The sequence below is a fragment of the Mesocricetus auratus genome, unplaced genomic scaffold (assembly GCF_017639785.1).
Source record: "Mesocricetus auratus isolate SY011 unplaced genomic scaffold, BCM_Maur_2.0 Super-Scaffold_15014, whole genome shotgun sequence".
Classification (NCBI taxonomy): Eukaryota; Metazoa; Chordata; class Mammalia; order Rodentia; family Cricetidae; genus Mesocricetus; species Mesocricetus auratus.
This window is the reverse complement of record NW_024429186.1, coordinates 19,860,465-19,881,828: the sequence shown is the minus strand read 5'-3', so window position 1 is coordinate 19,881,828 and position 21,364 is coordinate 19,860,465. Positions and strand designations below refer to the sequence as shown.

General features: G+C 40.7%; 1 protein-coding gene and 2 long non-coding RNA genes across 3 annotated transcripts in view; 1 reads left to right on the top strand and 2 right to left on the bottom strand.

Moving 5' to 3' along the window:
- Positions 1–7,817: 7,817 nt before the first annotated feature.
- LOC121139279 lies at positions 7,818–15,091 on the bottom strand. Its single transcript, XR_005876192.1, has 2 exons — positions 14,941–15,091; positions 7,818–8,252 (listed from the first exon to the last, which is right to left on the bottom strand). It is a non-coding gene; the product is annotated as an uncharacterized LOC121139279 (long non-coding RNA).
- Positions 11,376–14,666, bottom strand: LOC121139278. Its single transcript, XR_005876191.1, has 4 exons — positions 13,804–14,666; positions 12,024–12,121; positions 11,769–11,917; positions 11,376–11,424 (listed from the first exon to the last, which is right to left on the bottom strand). It is a non-coding gene; the product is annotated as an uncharacterized LOC121139278 (long non-coding RNA).
- Ttc8 (tetratricopeptide repeat domain 8) overlaps positions 14,675–21,364 on the top strand; it is a 70,313-nt gene continuing 63,623 nt past the window's right edge. Inside the window, exon 1 of the mRNA XM_005068414.4 lies at positions 14,675–14,902. Coding sequence (XP_005068471.1) covers positions 14,774–14,902 — 129 coding nt within the window. The 5' untranslated portion in view covers positions 14,675–14,773. The remainder of the gene's footprint in view (positions 14,903–21,364) is intronic.

Genomic DNA, 21,364 nt, shown 5'->3' with positions numbered 1-21,364 from the left:
CTATAACACAAGTTAGGAAAATGACAATATAGAACCCAAAATCTAACCAGAAAGAGACTTTTAAGCAAACTCATCCAGCCAATATAGCAAAAATACTACAAAAATAATTGAAAATTGTTTTTTTCCTGATACATCCTGGCAGCAATGACAATTTTCTATAATAGAATGCATAAAATGCTTAAGCAGAATACAAAATAAATGTATATATAGAATGAGCCCAGTTATATAATAACAACTGGAGCAAAAGATACCACAGTGTTAAGATTTGTGATATGGGTAATTTTAAAACTATCTGGGTATGTTTTGTGAGAGTCTTAAAAATATATATGTAAAAAGAGAAATTTTCATGAGAAAAGAGTTCTGTTTGTGTGGGAAAATACCTGAATGGATGCTTGGCCCAGAAAAAGAGATGCTAAAGAAGCCGGATGTGGGCAGAACAATTCTGCATGAGGGATGAGGATGAATCGGTACCTCCAGGAAGATGAGGGTGGAATGAAGTCAGAGAGATGACAAAGTCACTACTCACTCATGAACTGCTGGGTAGATTTCTATTTTGCTTTTTAATGGGAGAAATGGAGCTTCTCCTCTGAGCTGTTGTGTGGGAATCAGTGTCACATGAAAATGTCCTTAACTTGTCTGAAATCACCAGAAGAAACCAAGAACTCTAATCATAAAATAAACTGGAAACTCAAGCCATGTTAACACTCTCTAATTCATAGGGAACTGCCTAACAAGATTATATATATATATATATTTTTTTTTAAATTTTTTAACACTCTAGGTTCACTGTTTCTTTTTGTACTTTAAGTCACGAATTCAGAGGGAATGGACTCCAGCAGCTCAACAGCCCTGGCTCCTTTTTTTTTAGTCTCCATAAACCGTACTTCTCTGGGTGGAGGAGGTTGACTCCTCAGCTGAACCCAGGTGCCTTTATCGTGGGCTTTTTTTTTCTTCTTCTTCTCATGGTTTTCCTTCACCCATTTCAGGTGGCTGTCATGACTCTCATGGTACTTAATAGGCTCAGTCTGCTCATTAATTCTCTTGGCATGTTTGTCTTTTCCTTGATTTGCAATGATGACTCATGGCATGCCTTATGATGTTGTAGATCAACGGTTCTTAGTGAGGGTCACAGCCCATTTGACAACTCTCTATCTCCAAAAACATTTATATTATAAATAATATATAAACACATATTATATATCAATAAATATAAATGTAAAAATAACCATATAAAAATAAATTTTATTTATTTATTTCATGACTGTTTTGCCTGCATGTATATATCTGTATTCCACATGCACACATTGTCAGTGGAAGTTGGAAGAGGGTATTAGATCCCATGGAACTATGTGTGTGTGGTTGTTAGTTGACTTGTGGGTACTGGGAATCAAATCCTAGTCATCTGGAAGAACAGCCAGTTCTCTTAACCACTGAGCCATCTCTCCAGCCCCAATTCAGCATTCTAGTTACTGTGTGTGTGTGTGTGTGGTTTGTGTTTGTATTCATGTACACGCATCTGTGGAAGCCAAAAGGCACCTTTGGGTATCATTTTTCAGGATGATTCATCTACCTTTTTTGAGACAGGTTCACTTTTTGGTCTGAGGTTGACTCCTAAGTAGGTTAGGTGGCTGTCCAGCAAGTCTACCTCCCCAGTCCTGGGACTGATTACAAGCACACAGCCGCCACATTCATCTCTTGCTGTTTTTATTGTTGGTTTCGTTTTGTTTTAACATGGATTCTGGGCACTGGACTCTGAACATAGGTCCTTGCGCTGCCAGACAAACATTTTACTGATTGAGCCAACTCCTCAGCTATTCAATCACAACATTGTGTCTGTCATTGGGAAAATAATACACAAATAAAACAAACTAGGCAGCTTTGAGTTGTTCATAAAATAAAGGACAGACGTTGTGCTGCCCCAAATTTCCAACCTGTTTTTAGCAGACTTATCCCCAGCTATTCTCTTCTTCTTCTGAACTGACCCTGATACCCAGTCATCCTACATTAATGACCATCCCTAAAATTAACCAGGCTTCTCCAGAACTTCAGACATACTCGTGGTACAGTTGTATGCTGGCTATAATCTCAATTATCTACTGCCAATGGAGAATCTTATTGAATCTGAAGCCCAGTCCAGATTTGGAGCCTATGTGGTCCCATTAGCGGTCTACTGTGATTACTGTGTTTCCCAGGCCCAGTCATCACAAGTTGAAACCCTAACCCCTAGTTCTCTAGAATTTGACCTTATTTGGAAAAGATTTCTTTGTAGATATAAAAGGTCACTCCAGAGTAGGTTAAGTCTGCTGTGACCGGCATCCCTACACGAAGGGGGAAATGTGAACACAGAAACTCACAGAGGGAAAATGTCATGTAAAGATGCAGTCAGAGATGAGCTAAGGAACACCCATCGGAAGCTAGCAGAAACGCATGGAAGGAATGAAATTGTTTCTATCATCACGTTCTTCAGAAGCAACTAACCATGCTGGCAGCTTGATCTCTAGTCTGCCTTCCAGAACCACATCAGCACATTTCTGGTGTTTAAACCACCCGATTGGTTGATTTACTTGGCAGCACAGGGCAATGAATACACTTGTCCAAAGTTTCCTGTGACAGTTCTGTCTTCACCCTTCAGAACTGGCTTCCCTCTATTTCTCTAGTACATTTTCTAAACTCATACAATCTTTTTAGGAAATATTTATTTTTATCCCTGTAGTATGCATTTATCTGTTTATTCTTTAGGGTCTTTGGTCTTCCTCCCTGTCCAATACTTTATTTACACTGAGATTCTCAAAGACAGGCTAAGGCAACTATTAAGGTACCAATGTACCAGGGATGCACAAACAGAGCAGGGAGATTGAAGAAAGGGATGTGAAACAAGGAAAATTATAAATCAAGAATAAGATGCAGCATAAAGAGGCATTATTTCCCGGCTGCCACCTTCTCACCTGTGAAGGGAGAAAGCAGGCTAGGTAGGCAAGTGCACCCACCTGGCACATGTGATTTCCTTCACTCAGCGCAAAGAGAAATGGTGCCCTAAAGTATTCCATAGGAAACAGAAAGGAGGAGAATTCGTGTCTTCTCCCTCCTGAGTCCTTTCTCCAACTGGTTAAAGGTCATCTCCTGATGTAGTAGAGTTAGCGCCCACCCATTGCAGTTCCATCATCCAGCTTCTTCTGTATGAATGTAACCAGTCAGGTTCCCTGAGCCCTGAATTCCACACGAAGTGGGCCAGACAATAACTGTGTGACTGGAAAAGAATCCCTGTCAAGCATCAGGAACCTAGATGTTTTATAATGGGCAGTAAACTTGTCTGAGCTTTGCTCCAAAGGGAGATGACATTTTTTATTAAATGGACAATAATCAAACCTGTTCCCTGGTCAAGAAACATTGTCTTTATTATATGTGGTCATTGACTCCACAAGGGGTCATTAACTCCTTGCAAAGGTGCTCTAGGGCACAAGTGGTCAGTGCCATCCATTCAAAGATATGCAGAAACATGAGAGCCTTCCTGAACATTGTCTCCTAACACAGATGCAATATGCTGTTACAAGATATTAATTTCCTGATGGGGTGAAACTTCAGCCAGTATAAAATATATTTCTCAGCATTTGAGTCTTTCCCCTGTCCTACTGAACCTTGAACCCAGAGCCTCACATATGCTAAGTATATGTTCTAAGAGCTAGTTTCTCCTCTCCTGACAACTGAGAATGTCCAATTACAGCAAGCATCAGAACACAAAATACTGTTAGCACACCCACTAAGCAGTATATATTGACATCAATCAAATAAAACATGAGAACTCTTTGCTCAGTGAATTAACAGAACATATCAAGGTCCATAAACAATTATCTCAAACAGTGCTGTAGGGTCTGAAGGTGCAGTAACTGTGGATACTGGCGTAGATTCAGAAAGTTGTCAAATATTGTTGGAGTGGATTTTCCTTAATTATTGCTAAATTATTTCAAGTTACTTCACATCTCTAATTCCTTCAAGAACATCACCAAAAGCCATACCATTGAAAAGCATTTCACAGAAAGAAAAAAGCTAAGAGTCACTAGCATAATAATTCCTAAACAGAAATTAAGTGCCCATGTGTGAATCATTAGGTTTGGTACTATGGGGGAGTAATCTGGAAAATTAGCATACGCACTATTATGTGCAGGATTTATGTGCAGAAAAAGAAAGAGCACCTTTGCCAATATGAAGGGGCTTCATCAATCTGTTGAGGCCTCAAATAGAACCAAAAAGTGAAGGATGAGCAAGTTATCTTGACTTTGGCTAGTATGTTGTTGTTCCAGTCAAGATATTTGTGCTCCAAGGCCTTTGGAGTTGCCCTGATAATCACACATTGGCTCCTGTGTTCTCAGTTATTTGGTTTGGAGCAGGAATCATGCCACCGGAGCTCTTTGAAGATGACAGATCATGGGACATTCATCTTTATAAGGGCATGTGATAAATCACTACAACAATTTGCTTTCTATATATATATATATATATACGTACACTATTGGTTCACTTTCTCTGGGGGAAACCTATTGAGGACCTTAAAATAAGTATGACTAATATGTAAAAGACTCTGGCAGAAAAATGTGGATAATTCACACAAGTAATAGGAGATTTCAGTAGAAGTAGGAGCTACAAAAAATCTTTCAGAAATAAAAGATACAACATCAGAGATAAATAATTCCTTTAACATTTTACATTTTTACTGAGTGTGTGTGTGAGTGTGTGTGTGTGTGTGTGTGTGTGTGTGTGTGTCTTAAGGCCAGATGAGATAGCTCTCTTGCCCAGGAATATTTACTATATTCATCAGCAGACTGAAACCACTGGGGAAATGATTAGTGATTTTAAACTACAGCAATAAAAATTGTCCAAATTGGAAAGACCAAAAGGGAGTGGAATAGAAAACCAGAGCATTAAAAGTTGTGTGTGACAGTCAATAGTCTAACATACTAATAGATGTGTAATTGAAGTCAGAGGAGAAAAGGAAACAGAGACAAAGACATATTCAAAGAGATAAGAGCTGATAGTTTTATAAAACTATCCATAGACACAAGAAACTTGGAAAAATCTTGAGGATATGAGATAGATAGGTAGTACATAGATGGATAGATAGATAGATAGACAGATAGATAGATACAGACAGACATCTCTTTGACACATCATGGTCATTCCATTGGAAAATGTGAAGGAAAACAATTGTATTTACAGGAACAAAGGTCTTCAAATTCCTATAAAAAGCACCCAAAGCTGGATGTGGTGGCTCAGTAATAATCCCAGTGCTGGGAAGGCTAATGCAGGAGGATGGTGAATTTGATGCTAGCCTGTACTACATAGTGAGTTGAAGGCCAGTTTGGAGTACAAAATCCTTGTTCTCTTCACAAAAATTAAAAAAGAAAAAAGAATCAACAAATTATTTAGTTTAGAAAGTCTCACATATACCAAGAGAATAGATTGAAAAATAAATGAGCCAGGTGTGGTGGTGCCCACCTTTAATCCCAGCACTGGGGAAGGAGACACAGCTGGATCGCTGAGTTCAAGGCTAATTTGGTCCCCATGGCAAGTTCAATGAGCCAGGGCTCTTTGCTACTTATAGTAGTAGAGAGACTGTCTCAAAAATCCAAAATGGAAAAAAAAAGAAAGAAAGCAAAACAAAACAAATGACCTCTATTAATGGTTATAGTAATTCAAATAATTTGTTAAGCCTCTGAGAGTACTAATAGCATTCAATGGAGTTTCCAAAAACAGTTTCTCAGAAGGAAAATTCCTTTGAGGACTCCATGGAAAAGCATAGTCAGTCAATTTGAATGATAAGAGCAAATGAGCTAAGAAGAATTTCTCATTCTATACCATAAAAATCTTCAAAGTGATGATTTTTCAAAATCAGAAAAACAACTGGAAATATCTTGTCACAAGCTAAAATATCAAGTTCTTTTAGACTGGATATTACATAAATACAGTGTAGATTTTTTTTCAAGATAGTGTTTCTCTGTGCAACACTGTCCTGGAACTGGCTTTGTAGATATGCCTGCCTCTGCCTCACAAGTGCTGGGATTAAAGGTGTGTGCCACCATTGTCTGGTTTAGAATATTTATCGATGAAGGGTTTTTGTTTCCTTCTTTTCTTGAAATATTTTTAAATTTTATTTTATTCTATGTGCATTGCCTGTGTATACATATGTGCACAATATGAATGTAATGCCCACAGAGGTCAGAAGAGGGCATAAGACCACCCAGAACTGAAGTTAAGGAAGGTCATGGACAACCATGTGGGTGCTAGGAACCAAACCTAGGTTGTCTGCAAGAGCAACAATTGCTTTTCACCACTGAGTCATCTTTCCAGTTCCCCTTTTTAAGATGTCTGATTGGCATACATGATAAAAAATTACCATATATTTTTACATTTTATCTGTATCTCTTGATTCCTCAACATTGACATTTATCACATTTAGCAACCCCTTCCCTCATTCTATTATATATATATATATCATATTATATATAGTAATGTATGTAACATATTATATTGTATTTGGCCATTTTGTGTCCATCTTTGTTTAAAGATATACTCCCAAATATATTCCACAATTACCAAAATAATGAGACCAACAATGCCACAGTAGCATTATTTAATCTGTGAATCTTATCTACATTTTTTTCAACTAACATTTCTTATAGGAGAAAACTTAAAATTTGATGTTGGTCTTACATCTTGTTTGGTTTCTACGTCCCTTTAGATCTGCAATTGTTTCTGTCTTTATCTTCCATCACCTTCAGATCACTTCTTGCACCCTGCTTCCCATTTGGTCTTTCTCATCTTTAGGTTCAGGACATACATTTTTGGCAGTAACACAAGAAGCAATGTGTGTCCTCAGTGCATCCTATCAAGAGACTCACGACCATTTGTTCCATTATTGGCCTTGTTGAGTTTGTTCACTTGGTTAACAGGATCTGCCAGGTTTCTCCACTATAAGATATAATTAATTAGTATCATCCATGAAAAATTAGAGATTTTAATATTAAATTTTTGTGTATTATCATTGGCATGATTATTAGCTGATAATAATTAGAGTTTGTAATCTTCCCAGGGATGATTGCCATAAAGAGTAGTTGAGGTGTAATACAAAGATTATAAACTACTGATTGTAGTATGTTGTTTTCTGATCGAATCATAAAATACATGTGTCAGCATTTTCCATCTGCCCATGTGTCTTAGTTAGGGTTTCTATTGCTGTGATGAAGCATCATGACCAAAAAGCAAACTAGAGATGAAAAGGTTTATTTAGCTTACACTTCCATATTGTAGTCCATCACTGAAGGAAGTCAGGATGGGAACTCAGGGACAGCAGGATCCTGGAGGCAGGGACTGATACAGAGGCCACAGAGGGGTGCTGTTACTGGCTTGCTCCCCATGGCTTGCTCAGTCCACTTTCTTACAGAACCCAGGGACACCAGCCCAGGGATGGTCCCATACCCAATGGACTGGGCCCTCTGACATCAATCACTAATTAAGAAAATACCCAACAGATCTACCTATAGCCTGATCTTATTGAGGCATTTTCTTATCTGAGGATCCATCCTTTCTAGTGACTCCAGCTTGTGTTGAGTTGACATGAAACTAGCCAGCACACCATGTTCGCATTAAAGTTTAGAGGAAAACTCAGACTAAGGGTTTAATTCATTTAGTAGAAGACATGCCTTGTATATATGAACCCTGGATTCAGTCCCCCAGTGCTGAAAAATACATACAAAAACAAACCAATCTAATTTCTGATGGATGCTTGGAATAACAGTCTCAGTGTTAATGACTTTCAACAAATGTACACTCAGTGATAGGTATTTATTATGCTTTGCTTTACGAATAGGGGACATAACAGTGAACAAAATAGACAAAAATCCTTATTTTATGAAGGTTATGTTCCAGGGCATAAAGCAGATAATAAATATGTAGATAAGCAAGCCTGTAAAGAAAAATAAAGAAGGATAAGGAGACGAGTAGTACAGAAATACTAGAAGTTGTATAATGAAGATGAAGATACACATCCTAGTAGCTAATAACATCCATTTCTTTCCTTTTCACGCTGCAGTTGGAGACTGTTCAATGGCTTGGCTGTGGCTTGCCTCACTTCTCTTTCCAGCACTGGCACTGAGGAGCACATTTGTCCCATCCTTAACTCAGTGACAGCAGCAAGTCGTATGACCAAATCCAATGTCGATGCAGGCAGAAAGAATGCCCTCAGGGAAGGGTCGTGGGCACTGCAGGTCACAACGCACATAGGTGAGGATGTTTGATCTTCACGTAGGGAAGAAATAAATGTATCACTGGAGACAATACTACAATTCACCCTGGCATCCTGAAGGAAAGGAGTCATATACAATGTATTTTCCTGGGAAGATATGCAGAGACATTTATTCACCCCAGATAGGACACATGCAGACCCAAAGAATGATTCCACCGAGGTCGGGCTGTCTTAGTCACTGTTCTACTTCTGTGAAGAGACACCGTGACCATGGCAATTCTTATAAAGGAAAGCATTTAATTGGGGGCTTGTGTATAGTTTCAGAGGTTTAGCCCATCATGATGGGGCGCATGGCAGCAGGTATAGCAGGCACAGTGCTGGAGAAGCAGTTGAGAACTACAGCCTGATCTGCAGGCAAGAGACCGAGACTAGATCTGGCATGGACCTTTGAAACCTCAAAGCTCACCCCCAGTGACACACTTCCTCCAATAAGGCCTCACACCCTAATCCTTCTAAACCTATCAGACTTCCGTTCCCTCGTGACTAAGCATTCACATACATGAACCCATGGGGGTCCTTTCTTTCTTTCTTTCTTTCTTTTTTTTTTTTTTTTTTTTTTTTTTTGGTTTTTACGAGACAGGGTTTCTCTGTATTGTTTCGGAGGCTATCGGTCCAGCCTGGCCTCAAACTCACAGAGATCCGCCTGCTTCTGCCTCCCGAGTGCTGGGATTAAAGGCGTGCGCCACCACTGCCCGGCTCATGGGGGTCCTTTCTTATTCAAACCACCACACCACTTAGTGAACCAATGAGCTTGTTGGGGGTAGGTTCCAGAAATATGAATGAAAGGTTACTTACAGCATCATTGATGACTCAAAAGCAGCCATACCACAGAAAGTTCCCATCCCAGCATGAGTGAGGACTCAGGGAGACTGCCTTACTGAGGTTCTGTCTTCAGTCAACATACACTCTAGCAACCCACCCCACAGGCCACCGGTAGTGGAGGCAGGAGAGAGCAGCAGGAAGGAAAGGCAGTCTTCCCCTAGGAGAGACCGCTAATCACTCCATTACCATACCTTGCAGACCACCATATTGTTTTGATGATTGTGTTGTTGTTTTTCAGAATAAGCAATTTTGAATGGCACAAAGGCAATCTGTGCTCCAATGTGGAATGATCTCCACAGTGGTTAATCTTAATCGTCAATGTGACAGGATTTAGAATCACTTTGGAGACAAGCCTCTAAGTATGTTTATGAGGTTATTTCTGGAGAGGTTTACACGAATATGGTTGGTACTGTGAAAGCCAAAGTTATGTTTTAAGTTTAATTACTCTGCCTAAAAGATCCATAAAACAAAAATGCCTCTAGCCTGTAGGTTCCTTGCCATAGGACAGATACTTCCTGAAATGCTGGAGGCTATTTCTGTAAGATAGTAAGTCATATGCCCCCCCCCAACCAGTTTATTTGACCCAACTGCACCAGATGTGCTTGTTCATGTGTAGGCAGGAGGTATATAGGGTTCATCATCAGGTGTATCCTTGCCCTTGGTGGGATGTAACAGGAGGAACACGGGCAATAAGTACATCAGAATGTATGCTTGCCCCTGATTGGACCTGGTGAGAAATATGTCTTATGTGTTTGCCTTTATAAGCCTCTGCAAACTGTGACTAATTGCCATTTTTTGGGAACCCTAGACTAGACTTGGCCAGAGTCCATCATCTTGGCCAGTACTTAATTAAAGCTTGCTTCCAATTTGGCTCAAAAATTGTGGTAGTGGTCTTGTTCTTACACAGTGGGATTAATAGTACTGATTCCACAGACTGCAATGTGGGAGTAAATAAAAGGGCAAGCTAGTTGAACACCCATGTTCATCTCTATCTGCTTCCTAACCACAAGTGTAATGTGATCAGCCACTTATCGCTCCTGCCATTACAGCATCCATATCCTTTCAAACCATGAGCTCCAAAAAAGATTGTCTGCATCAAATAGCTTTTGCCAGACCAATGAGGAAATATTGTAACAAGGAGTCCGAGTGTTGAGACCATGTGGTTCTTAGGCTTTTGGAACTAGTTTGGAGGAGGCTTTTAGAAAAGTTTAGAGTTCTGGACTCCAGAGACCATACAATGCTATAAGCAGATATTGATGGGCCATTCTGGTAAGAATTCAGAAGAACAGGATTCTGAGAGAAATAGGGCAATGGTAGGTTGACTCATAGGGTTTCAAAGGCAAAACAAAACCCACTGGAAATTAGACTAGAGACCATCCATGTTACTGCCTGGCAAAGGATCTGGTTACATTTTGCCCATGCAAAGAAGAGTGAGTCTCAATTCAAAAGCAGTGAATTAGTTTGGTGGAAGAAATTTCAAGATAGCATAGCATTGAGGCTATCAATGGTACAGTCACTGCTCATTGCTCTTATCCAGGTTTACAGTGAAAGAGACTAACAGGCAGAACAGGAAAAAGAGTGAGAGCAAATTCAAAGTAGTTAACAAGGTGGCTGCTGGTAGTGTGTGTGTGTGTGTGTGTGTGTGCGTGTGTGTGCGCGCGTGTGTCTGTGTGTGCACATGCGTGTGTATATTGTGCATTTACCAGTGTGTGATTGTATAGGAATCATTCTATTTTTTTTAAGACAAGATTCTCACTGGGACCTGGGACTTACTGATTAGGCTAGGTTGTCTGGCAGTGATGTGCCTGTCTTCATCTTCCCAGTGCTGGCATTATAAGTGGCCCATAACTTGTATGAAGTTTATTTATGAAAAGAAAACCATTGACTCAACAGGTAGTTTTTACAGGTAGATATTGCATGCCAAACTCTAGGCACTGAATCAGCAACAAAGTCTCTATTCATGGTGTTTACATTCTGTGGAGAAGACCGGACAGAAACACTTGATAATTATGCTCAAGAATACATATGAAATATAGCAGGCAAAATTGAAAGAGAACCCCAAGCTGATACGTTTCCATTCAGATACTATTTCAGTAAAGGACAAAGGGCCTATGTCAACTTCAAATGGAAGGAAAAAAAAGAACATTTAGTGCCAAGGAAAAGGTTGAGATGTTTGGGGTAGAGGACTGTTATCCTAGTTTGCTTTCTATTGATGTGATAAAGACCATGACCAAAAGGAGAGAAAAGAGTTTATTTGGCTTACAGATACCAGGTCACAGTCTATTGAGGGAAGCCAAGGCAGGAAGCTAGAGGCAGGGAAGTAAACAGAGACCAAGGGAAAATGCTGTTACTAGTTGCTCTTCATGGCTTGTTCAACCTGCTTTCTTATAGCACCCAGGACCACCTGCCCAGGGATGGCCCCAGTCACAGTGTGTAAGCCCGCCCACAGTAAGTACTAATCAAGAAAATACCCCCACAGATTTGCCAACAGGCAATATGTTGTAGACATCTTCTCAATTAAGGATCCTTTTTTTTTCCCAAATGACCCTAGTTTGTGTTAAGATGATGAAAACTAACCAGCACAGCCACAAACAGAAAAATTTCTGAGATGGCATTGGAACTGGGAAGAATTCTTGCTAAGTTCACTTACTAGGATTCCTGATGAATACTGGGTAGGGTGAGCAGAGTAAATGGGAAATTGCGGAAAATGAAGAAATCGAGCAGATACAGAGGTGGTCCAGATCTAAGGATGACAGCCTCTGTAAACCAAGTTAGCAGTATGCTTAGTATAATTGGACTCTGTAGGGATGAACACAGAAACCCAAGGTAAGGTCCAGGTAATGAGAAGGCTTAGAGAAACCTAATTAAAGTTTTGTAAAAGGAAGGCTGGCACAGTAGCACACACCTGTAACCCCAGCACTTAGAAGATAGAGACGAGAGCATCAGGAACTTCAAGATTAGCTTTGGCTCCATGGTTCAAGGTCAGCTTGAGCTATATGGACCCTGTTTCAAAAGAAAATGTTTGGTAATGAAAAGAGTCTTTAATGATAGAGTCCTTGAAGAAAAATGTGGCACAGAAATGAAATGTTGATGGTTTTTAAGGGGACCTGATCAATGAAATGACATTTCAGTGGGGGGCTTTATAAAGCAAGGCAGGAGGATGTCTAGACAAAAGTATGGCAATAACAGCTATATAATGCATTTGCTCACTACATCAAGATGCAGCAAGGAGACTGGCGTCATTTGAGTAAGGGGTGAAATATACTTAGAGAAATAGTTCATAGCTAGAGCCTCGAAGTTTCCAAAGTCCAGGTAGGAAGTTTGTGTTTGTGGTGGTAAAACGTTTTGGGACATGCTTTTTTTTTTGTAAAGACCAATACTATAGTCAAATCAAAGATAATTTCTTATTCCCCAACCTCCCCTGGCACATGCCGTGAGTCTTTGTGGACCAAAGGTAGAGATGTATTAACTATATTGCTGCACTTTTTAAAAGTACTAATGTTTTGCCTTTCAAATATTTATACTATGATTCCCTATGTATGCCACATGTAAGAAGGTGTTATTTAAAAAAAAAACGCTTCTCTTTTTTAAATTCAAAAACATGCTGAGGGACTCTGCTATGATTCCTTGGCACTAAATAGAAAAGGGCACCCTTTCACGCCATATTCACTCCCAGGGGAGCCACGGGCTGGTTGTTGCACAAATAGAATTTATACCAACAACGTTTTAATCTTACTTCCATTGTTGAAAATTAATTCATTTTTAGACTATAGAATGATTTGCCAAGTACAAGAAGCCTGCTAGAAAAAGCAAATGAATGAACCAGCTCTCTTTATGTACTTAATTTAGAGTTGTTCAGGCTACTGTATGTGATTTGAATCAGAAGGACCCCATAAATATTCCCAAGAACACCTAGTTGGATCAACTTAGTGAATGTGTAATTGCCTATGAAATTCAGAGTTAAGAAAGGAAATTTAGACTCAAAGAAGGTGGTTATTAATTGTCCTTTCAGTTGCTGAAGTGCATTACCAGAATAACAAATAGGTGCTGGCTCCGCCGGAAGGAAATGGGTTATGGCAGATGGTCAGCAGTTTGGGGTTAAAGTAATATAGCTCCTATGTAGAAATTGAGAAGATTTTTAATTTCAGGGAAGTGATTAGTTTGGAGTTTGCTACTATTCGAAGAAGAGCAATTCTTTTGTTGTTGTAGTTGTTTTGTTTTTAAATCATCTTTCACTTCCAAGATGCAACAAGTGTAGAAGGATTTCTTAAAAAGGAGAAAAGAAATACAATCCTTTCCTTAGTTTTGAAATTTATACTTCAGTTTGATATCTGCAAAAGCTACCTGGACTAAATATAATTTCTGCATCATAAATTCCCTGGTGGTTTGAGAAAACTGCAAAACATTTGTCTTTGTCGATTGTTGTCTGTGAAAGGCAATTTAGACACTATCAGAAAAACTATTTTCTGTTGAGATTTTTCGCTTCTATCTTCCATCATGGTAGGGAGGGGGCAAGGGGTCGGGCTACGACGCCACCCCCAGACTCTTAGCCACATTTCTGTCTCACTGGCTCTTGCCTTCAGATACCGTATCTGTAAATCTGTAGCGGAAAGTGAGGCAGCACCTGAAGAAACCACTCTGGGACTGGGGATTTAGCTTAATGATTTCAATGGCAGATTCTTTACCTAACACACGCCAAAAATCCGGACTCAATCTTCAGCAAGTAAAAAAATGAATATTGTGCACAGGAAAACATTGGCAGATGACACATGCGCCTGAAGACGACATTTCAAAAGTTCTTCTGTTGTATACCGTGTCAAATGCCTGTAGCCTCAGCACTGGGGAGGCCGGACTGGGAGCTAGCCAAGGATACAGAGCAAGAGCCCAAAAGAAACCAAAATCGAAAAACCAAATCCTCTTTGGAGGAAATGCCATCAATTCGTAGATTTAGAATTCAAAACCAAAACACTCAGGTCCCTAATTCCGGGAAACTTTGGGCAAATATTTTCTCTTTTTGGAGCCTATCTCAGTCTCTCATCTATAAAAGGAATGGATTGGACCAAGCAATCTCTCATATCTCCTGCAGTTTGAACGCTGAAGTGGAGTTAGACGGAAAAATACTGGAGGGGTTTGTTTTGATTTGAATTAGGGCAGAAGGGAAGAGCTGTTTCCGCGTTTATGTTTCTAGAGTCAGAAATATGAGAGCAGTAGGAATGAGTGAAGAGAGGTGGGGGAGTGGGACAGAGACACAACCCGGCTCAATTTAGGTGGCTCTTTGCATTTACTGGGTAAGCAACCAGGCGGTTGCTAAGCAACTGCATCTCTTGTACGCACGGAGGCCCCCAGCCAAGGTGTCTAAGTCACTATCTGTTTTTGTTTTGTTTTCAAAGAATGGTAGCTTTTCAAAATTAGTGAAAGTTGTTATCTTTAAAAGCGCACGTTTTTTTTTCCCAGCCAATTCTGCTCAAACTCTCTGGCTGAGGTGGGTTCGCGGCGGCTTTTCCTTCCGCCGTTTTCAGGCGCGCTGTGGACACCCTTGGGCCAGGCCCCGCCGCTGCGCGTTGCCCGGCAGAACCCGCCGCCTCCCGCTCGCTACTCCTGGACCCCGCCCTCCCTGGACAGGGCTCTGGGCCCAGGACCCGGGTCTCAGGAGCGATGTCTCAGGCCACCATGGGCTCGGAGATGGAGCCTCTGTTCCGGGCCTGGAGCTATTTTAGACGCAGAAAGTTCCAGCTCTGCGCCGATCTATGCACGCAGATGCTGGAGAAGTCCCCTTATGACCAGGTACCTGCTGGCCCCAGGAAGTCGGTGGATCCTCTTACCATGGCCCTGGGCGCTAGGGGAGCCCCTCTGTCCCCTGGGGGAGGCCTGGGAGGAGGGCCTTAGGCGAAGTTGCCTGTGTGGTCCTCAGAGGCACCCGGAGCAAGACTCTTTGGAGTCCTGAATGGCGGGTCCGTGGCCTTTGCATCTCGGGGATCCTGAGTTCTGTGCCTTGACAGCTCCCGCTGTAAACTACAGCTCCCCCCCTTTCTAGAATTAATTACATTTAAAGGGACTCTGTTAAGTTTGTGAGAAGCTTTGATAATTCAATTCATTGGTCATTCACTGGTCAGACTCTTGACTTTCTAAAAAAGGAAAAAAACGTATGTGTACAAAGATCTGAGACGCAGCCCCCTTTAAACACAGTTATCTTTTGGTTCAGATGAAGCATTCCTCCAAGTGTCACGGAGCTTTTGTTTCTGAGTCATGGGTTCAACTTGAGGCAAAATACAGGACATATTTATTTTTAAAGAAACTACCTGGACAAGACAAACTATACTTGCAGGAGGGAAAGATAAAACAGAAAGCAACCCCTCGCCCTCAAGGAGGAAATGATAGTGCTGATTAAAAGGAAATACAACAGTCCATCATAAGGGTACACCTCTGTTCTCCCAGCTCTTGGGAGGTGGAGGCAAGAGGATCAGTAGTTCAAAGCCATCCTCAACTAAGTAGAGAGTTCAAGGCCAGCCTGGTCAGCCAAGAGCCTGCCTTTAGAGAGAAAGTAACTATACAGTGATGTTGTGTATTGTGAATGCAAAGAGTAATAGTGAATGGGAAAGATACAATACCATTGAGCTAGTAGCTCCTGGAACAGAGAGGAAGATACATGGGAGATTGAGTAGAGCTGTGGGAGTTGGCAGTGCTTCAGGTACATGCAGAGTGTACCTATACAGTGTTGGTTCCCCTGCTTTTCCTCTAGTGACATTGCCTTGGAGTTAGGAAAAGGGAAAATGTGAGAGTTAGAAAAGCAGGAACCTGAGTGAAAAGGTTGTTACTAAGCACTGCTGCTCTCTGAGCAAAGGCAAGGAGGTGTCCTGCAGAACAGCCCGTATTCGTGGTGATGTTAAACTAGCTTCTGTTCTTGTCATTCCTGCTCATTAAAGGACTGTGCATCTGTGAACAAGTATTTTTCCAAGAGTGTTGCTTGGTGCATTAGTTCTACAAATGCTGCTGAAGACATTTCCCTGAGCAATCCAGCATGTTTGGAAACAATACAGTCTAAGACTTCGTCACCTTTGTTATGAGGGAAATTTGCTAAGAACTTTTGAGGTACCAGGCATTATTCTGGGCACAGTGGTTCTCAAGAACTTTGCATGTTGTTTCCATTGTCTTGGGGTGTTTTCCACAAAACAGGGTTCCCAAGAGTTTCTCACCGGAAGTTTTCTCATTAAATGCCAGTGAGAGGTGTAGACGCTCTTCTTAGAGATTCAAGATGTACCTAAAAGGCTCTGAGTAGCTCAGAAGAAAATAAACCTTTATTTTGCCCAGTTTTATTTACCAGTTTAGAAACTTACTTGAGTACTGATTTACTGTTTTGCTCCTAGGACAAATGTATTTCTTGTTATCTGGAGGAGACACTGCTAGCAAAAGTGTTCTTTTTAATTTGTAAGACCCCGTGATCTTGAGCCATAGTGACATTTAGTACTACACCTGTGAGTTGAAATTTTATTTGTACTAGATTTTGTGATCAGGACTCTTTGTGTTCATTTCAGTGACCTTTTACACACCAAGCTTAAGTTCTATAAAGTAAATATTTTTATAATGCTTAAAATAACTGTATAAATTAGGTAACAAAAATAACAGATAAAATTCTGAGAATTTTATCATGTTATCTCATTTAACCCTCAACCACTTTAAGGCTTGGTATTATTTCCCCATCTCACAGATCCAGGACACGGAAGTGTGTCCAGAAGTTGCAAAGCTAGCAAGACTGCCACCAAAATTATCAAAACTACTTCTAAACTTTTCCCAGTATATTTTTCTCATGTGCCTTCTCTCCACTTCCAAGATTTTAGTTGGTGTAGGATTTTGACACATCTATGTGGTTGGATTGAAAGCTCTGATTTGTCCTGGTGGGAAAGTTCTAATTTTGATTTAGCCAAATAATGAAACTTATTTGACCTGGAGAGGAAACAGGAGGACAAATTTCCTTTATTATTTGTTTTGGAAAACTAAAAGGCACAAAAGCAGTGCTTTTATTATGGCTAAGAAGGGGTTGTAGATTTTTTCTCCCAGGAAAAAACGAGAAAACAAATTAAGGGCTTTGTTTATAGTTTCATATTTTCAGCTAAAGAAGATGAATGGGTCTTAGTGTGGTCTCTTGTATTCATCTCATTATGTCTTACCTCTAGTCCTCTTGGAAGATTTAAAGACTTATTTCTGAGATTGCTTCGGGAATGTGTGGTTTTGATGGTGATGGTAAAGAAAACAGACACAGGATTCCATTGGGGAATACTGCTGTTGGTACTGCTGAGTGATTAGCATGGTTAAGACCATCATGGACAGAGATCTTACTAGGTTTTGACTTCTTTCATCATTCTACTTCCTGTGGATTTGTGACAAGACTTCATAATATGATGCATAATTCTTTATACTGTGAAAGAGTTGTTCTTATTTATTGATACGAGCAAGGGTTTTATTCGGTTTGGGTAAATATGCCTTAGTTAAGATTTCTACTGCTGTGATAAAGCATTGTGACCCAAAGCAAACTGGAGAGGGAAGGGTTTATTTGGCTCACATTTGTAGTCCATCATGAAAGGACGCCAGGGCAGGAACTCAAGGCAGGAACATGGAGGCAGGAATTGAAGCAGAGAACATGGAGATTGCTGTTTACTGGCTTGCTCCTCCTCATGGCCTTTTCAGCCTGCTTTCTTAGATGCCCTAGAACCACCTGCCCAGAGCTGGCAATGCTCACAGTGATCTGGATCTTTTCACAGCAATCATTAATCCCCCCCCAAAAGAAAATAATGAGCCTTTTCTTAAATGACTCTAGCTTATGTCAAGCTGACAAAACGCTAACTAACCTTTCTTGAACTTCCTCATATCAGAGTTCTTTCAATTTATTTGAATTGCCATTCCTGGGCTACCAAACTGATTTTAGTGTGAGTAAGTTTCTTTGGAGCAGTGCCCGGATGCATGGTGGGACAAAGAAATACAGATGCTCTTTCTGTATGCCACATGGGTTCATTTTGATTCCTGCCTTTCTCTCTCCCCAAACACAGTCAAGGACTTTTGTTTTCAAAAATATTATTTTTGAAATATTGGTTGTCTTTATTATTAAAGACAAATAAAGGTTGTCTTTCTTTTTCTTCCAGATAAATAAGGGAATTTTGGTTAAATTCTTTGATATTTGCTACTCTTGTAAGTTGGGGCAGAGAGCTTCAAAAATAACATTTTGGTCTTCATATTGGATGAAGCCTGTCTCTAAGACTGTTTCGTCTGCCTCCTTTCTTTCCCTGGCATAGTATTGGGGATTGAGCCTAGAACCTTGTGCATGTCAGGCAAATGCTCTACCACTGAGCTACATCCTTTCATCTGCTCTTATGTCCCCTTTAATGGAATAGTACCATCAAGAATCCTTAGTGCCTTGCATTTTTAGTAGGGCATTAGATTTTATTTGTTTTTAATTCTAGCCAAAGTCAGGGTAAGTCAGGGTAGTCAGGCTGCCCACAGAAGCGTCCAGACCGAGGAAAAGCATGCTTCTAGTTTTATTTGGCTACAGAGGGCCTAGAGTGGGGTGAATGTGAGATAGGTGGTGTTTAATAATGGGGAAGCATTCCTGAAGAGTGTGGCTTGGGAATTCTTTTTCCAGACACAGTATGGTTAACAGTGAGAGACAGAAGACAGGGTCCCTACGCTTGGAGGATATTAAAGTTGAGTCTATTGAAGAATAAAGACAGAGATACTGGGCTCATTTATCCTAGTTTCCTCCCATTAGAAACAGGGATGACCAATTACAGAGAAAAGAAATGTCTTTTTTTGCGACTAAAAAATGTGCTAAGAAGTTATTAGATGTGAAAGGAGGAAATATAAAGCCAGCCTTCATGGAGCAGTGTGACCTAGAGGGCGGACTGGCTTCCCAGGCTCACACTGATCACCCTGATTAGTGGCCTAATCGGGTTACTATTCTTTGTGTTCCATATGTCAGGTTAATGGTTTTCAAAACAGTGCTGAATGTGTAGCTCCTCTGGAAGGGCACGGCTCATACAGCATGGAGCTTTTATAGGCAGTGGGTTTTTAAAGAAGACACTGTGTGTTCATGAACAGGGTAGGTAGGTCTCTGAAGGCAGGAATATTTGGTGTGTATCAGAAGGAGAGAAAAGGGTTTTCTACTTCACCTTCTCCTCTCCTGCCCCAAGTCTCCACTTAACCATGATACATGTTACAGAGAGAAAGGCGAATGATTTGAAGATGAAAGGTAGCAAACAAACTGTCTTCAACGAGTGTGAGTAGTGTAATGATGTGATGATACACCCCCCCCACCGCATTGTCTTTCTGTCCAGTTACCTAATTTGTTTCTTCTTTGGGGCCATGGAGACGTCATCCTTCGGCTCTGTTGGTACTTGTCAGTCACTCTGTTGCCTGGATTTCTGTCCTCCCAGATTATACAGATTGTATTGCTGCATGGGTGCATGGTCACTTGACCTCCTAACCTTTTGAAACCTACCATCGTCATTTCCTTCCAGGCTTCTCCTTCCTGCGATCACTAAGTTCTGAATAACAGCGCTGCAGTTTTAGATCTGGGTAGGCTCATTAGTAAGTGTTGGTGATAATTAGGAAGTTGTGTTCAGAAATATCTGGAGATTCAGTTCCCTGAAGTAATAACCACAGCTTAAGGGAAACATTCCCCAGGGAGGAAGGAAAGAGCCTGTGTTAGGTACTTTCCTAGTTACTGTAACCAATGTACCTGACAAGAGGCAATTTAAAGGAGGAAGTGTTTATCTTGACTTACAGTTTAAGGAGATGCAGTCCACTGCAGTGGGGGAGAGCATGGTGGCCAGAGCAGGAGGCTAACCCATCTTCTTAAGTGAGAAAACTGAAAGTAGTAAATGCTTCTTGTCAACCAGTGTTCTTTGTATACAGCTTGGGACCCCAGCCCATGGAGCAGTGCTAACCTTATTTAGGGTGGGTCTTGGTACCTCAATTTATCTTAATCTGGAAAAGCCCTCGTCGGCATGTCCAGAGAATTTGTCTCCAAGATGATCCTGTCAAGTTGACCATCACCTTAATCTATCACAGAGACAAACTGCTGGATTTGAAGTTGACACCGAAGAGCACTGCTGGGCCTAGCAGTGGCTCTCCACTTTCTGTGTCCTCTTAGCTGCTTTGAAGAAGGTATGGAGGAGAGTTTTCGTTTGATCTTCCAGAACCTAGAATCAGCACTGGTTTCTGGAGATGGTTTGGCACTTGTGTATTATGCTTTTCCTTAATGTCTCAGAGTGAAAGAGCTCTGGAAATGGCAAGGTCTTAAGATTAATCCTACAGCTACCCCAGAAAGGAGCATTATCATTTCACCCTGGGAGGTAAAAGTTAAGGTAAATAACACAGAGATAAGATAATAAAGGCTGCATGACACATTTGTTCAAGAGTCCACACCTGAGCCGTTTCTTTAGGATCAAGTTCAGGGCTTCTGACTCCAGAGCACGGTCTGCTGTTTTCTACCCATCTATCTGTGCTAATGCTCAGAGAAATCATTTGTTAGACTAAGTGAACCTGACTTGTGAGTCCCCATCTAGAGGAATTATTTTTTTATTTTTATTTTTTAAATTTATTTATTTACATCCTGAATGAAGTTCCTCACTCTTTCCCCTTCCAGCCTCCATCCCACCCCTTTCCTCTCCTCCTCTGTTTCTACTCAGAAAAGAGCAGGCCTTCCATGGATATCAACAAAACATGGCCTATCAAGTTGCAGTAAGACAAAACACTTCCCCTTGTAATAAGGCTGGCCAAGGCAACCCAATATGAGGAATAGAGTTCCAAAAGCCAGCAAAAGAGTCAAAGACAGCCTCTGTTCCCACTGTTAGAGTCTCACAAGTAGACCAAGCTATACAACTGTCACATATATATAGAGTGCCTAGTTTCTTGACCTGATTTGTGACAAAGAAGCCAAAACTATACAATGGAAAAAAAGAAAGCATCTTCAGCAAATGGTGCTGGTCTAACTGGATATCAGCATGTAGAAGAATGCAAATAGATCCATGTTTATCATCCTGAACAAAACTCAAGTCCAAGTGGATCAAGTCCTCAATATAAATCCATATGTACTGAACCTAGATGGGAAAGTGGGAAATAGCCTTGAATTCACTGGCACAGGAGACAGCTTCCTGAATAGAAGACCAATAGTGCAGACACTAAGATCAGCAATTAATAAATGGGACCTCATGAAACTGAGAAACTTCTGTAATGACAGCCGATAGAATGGGAAAA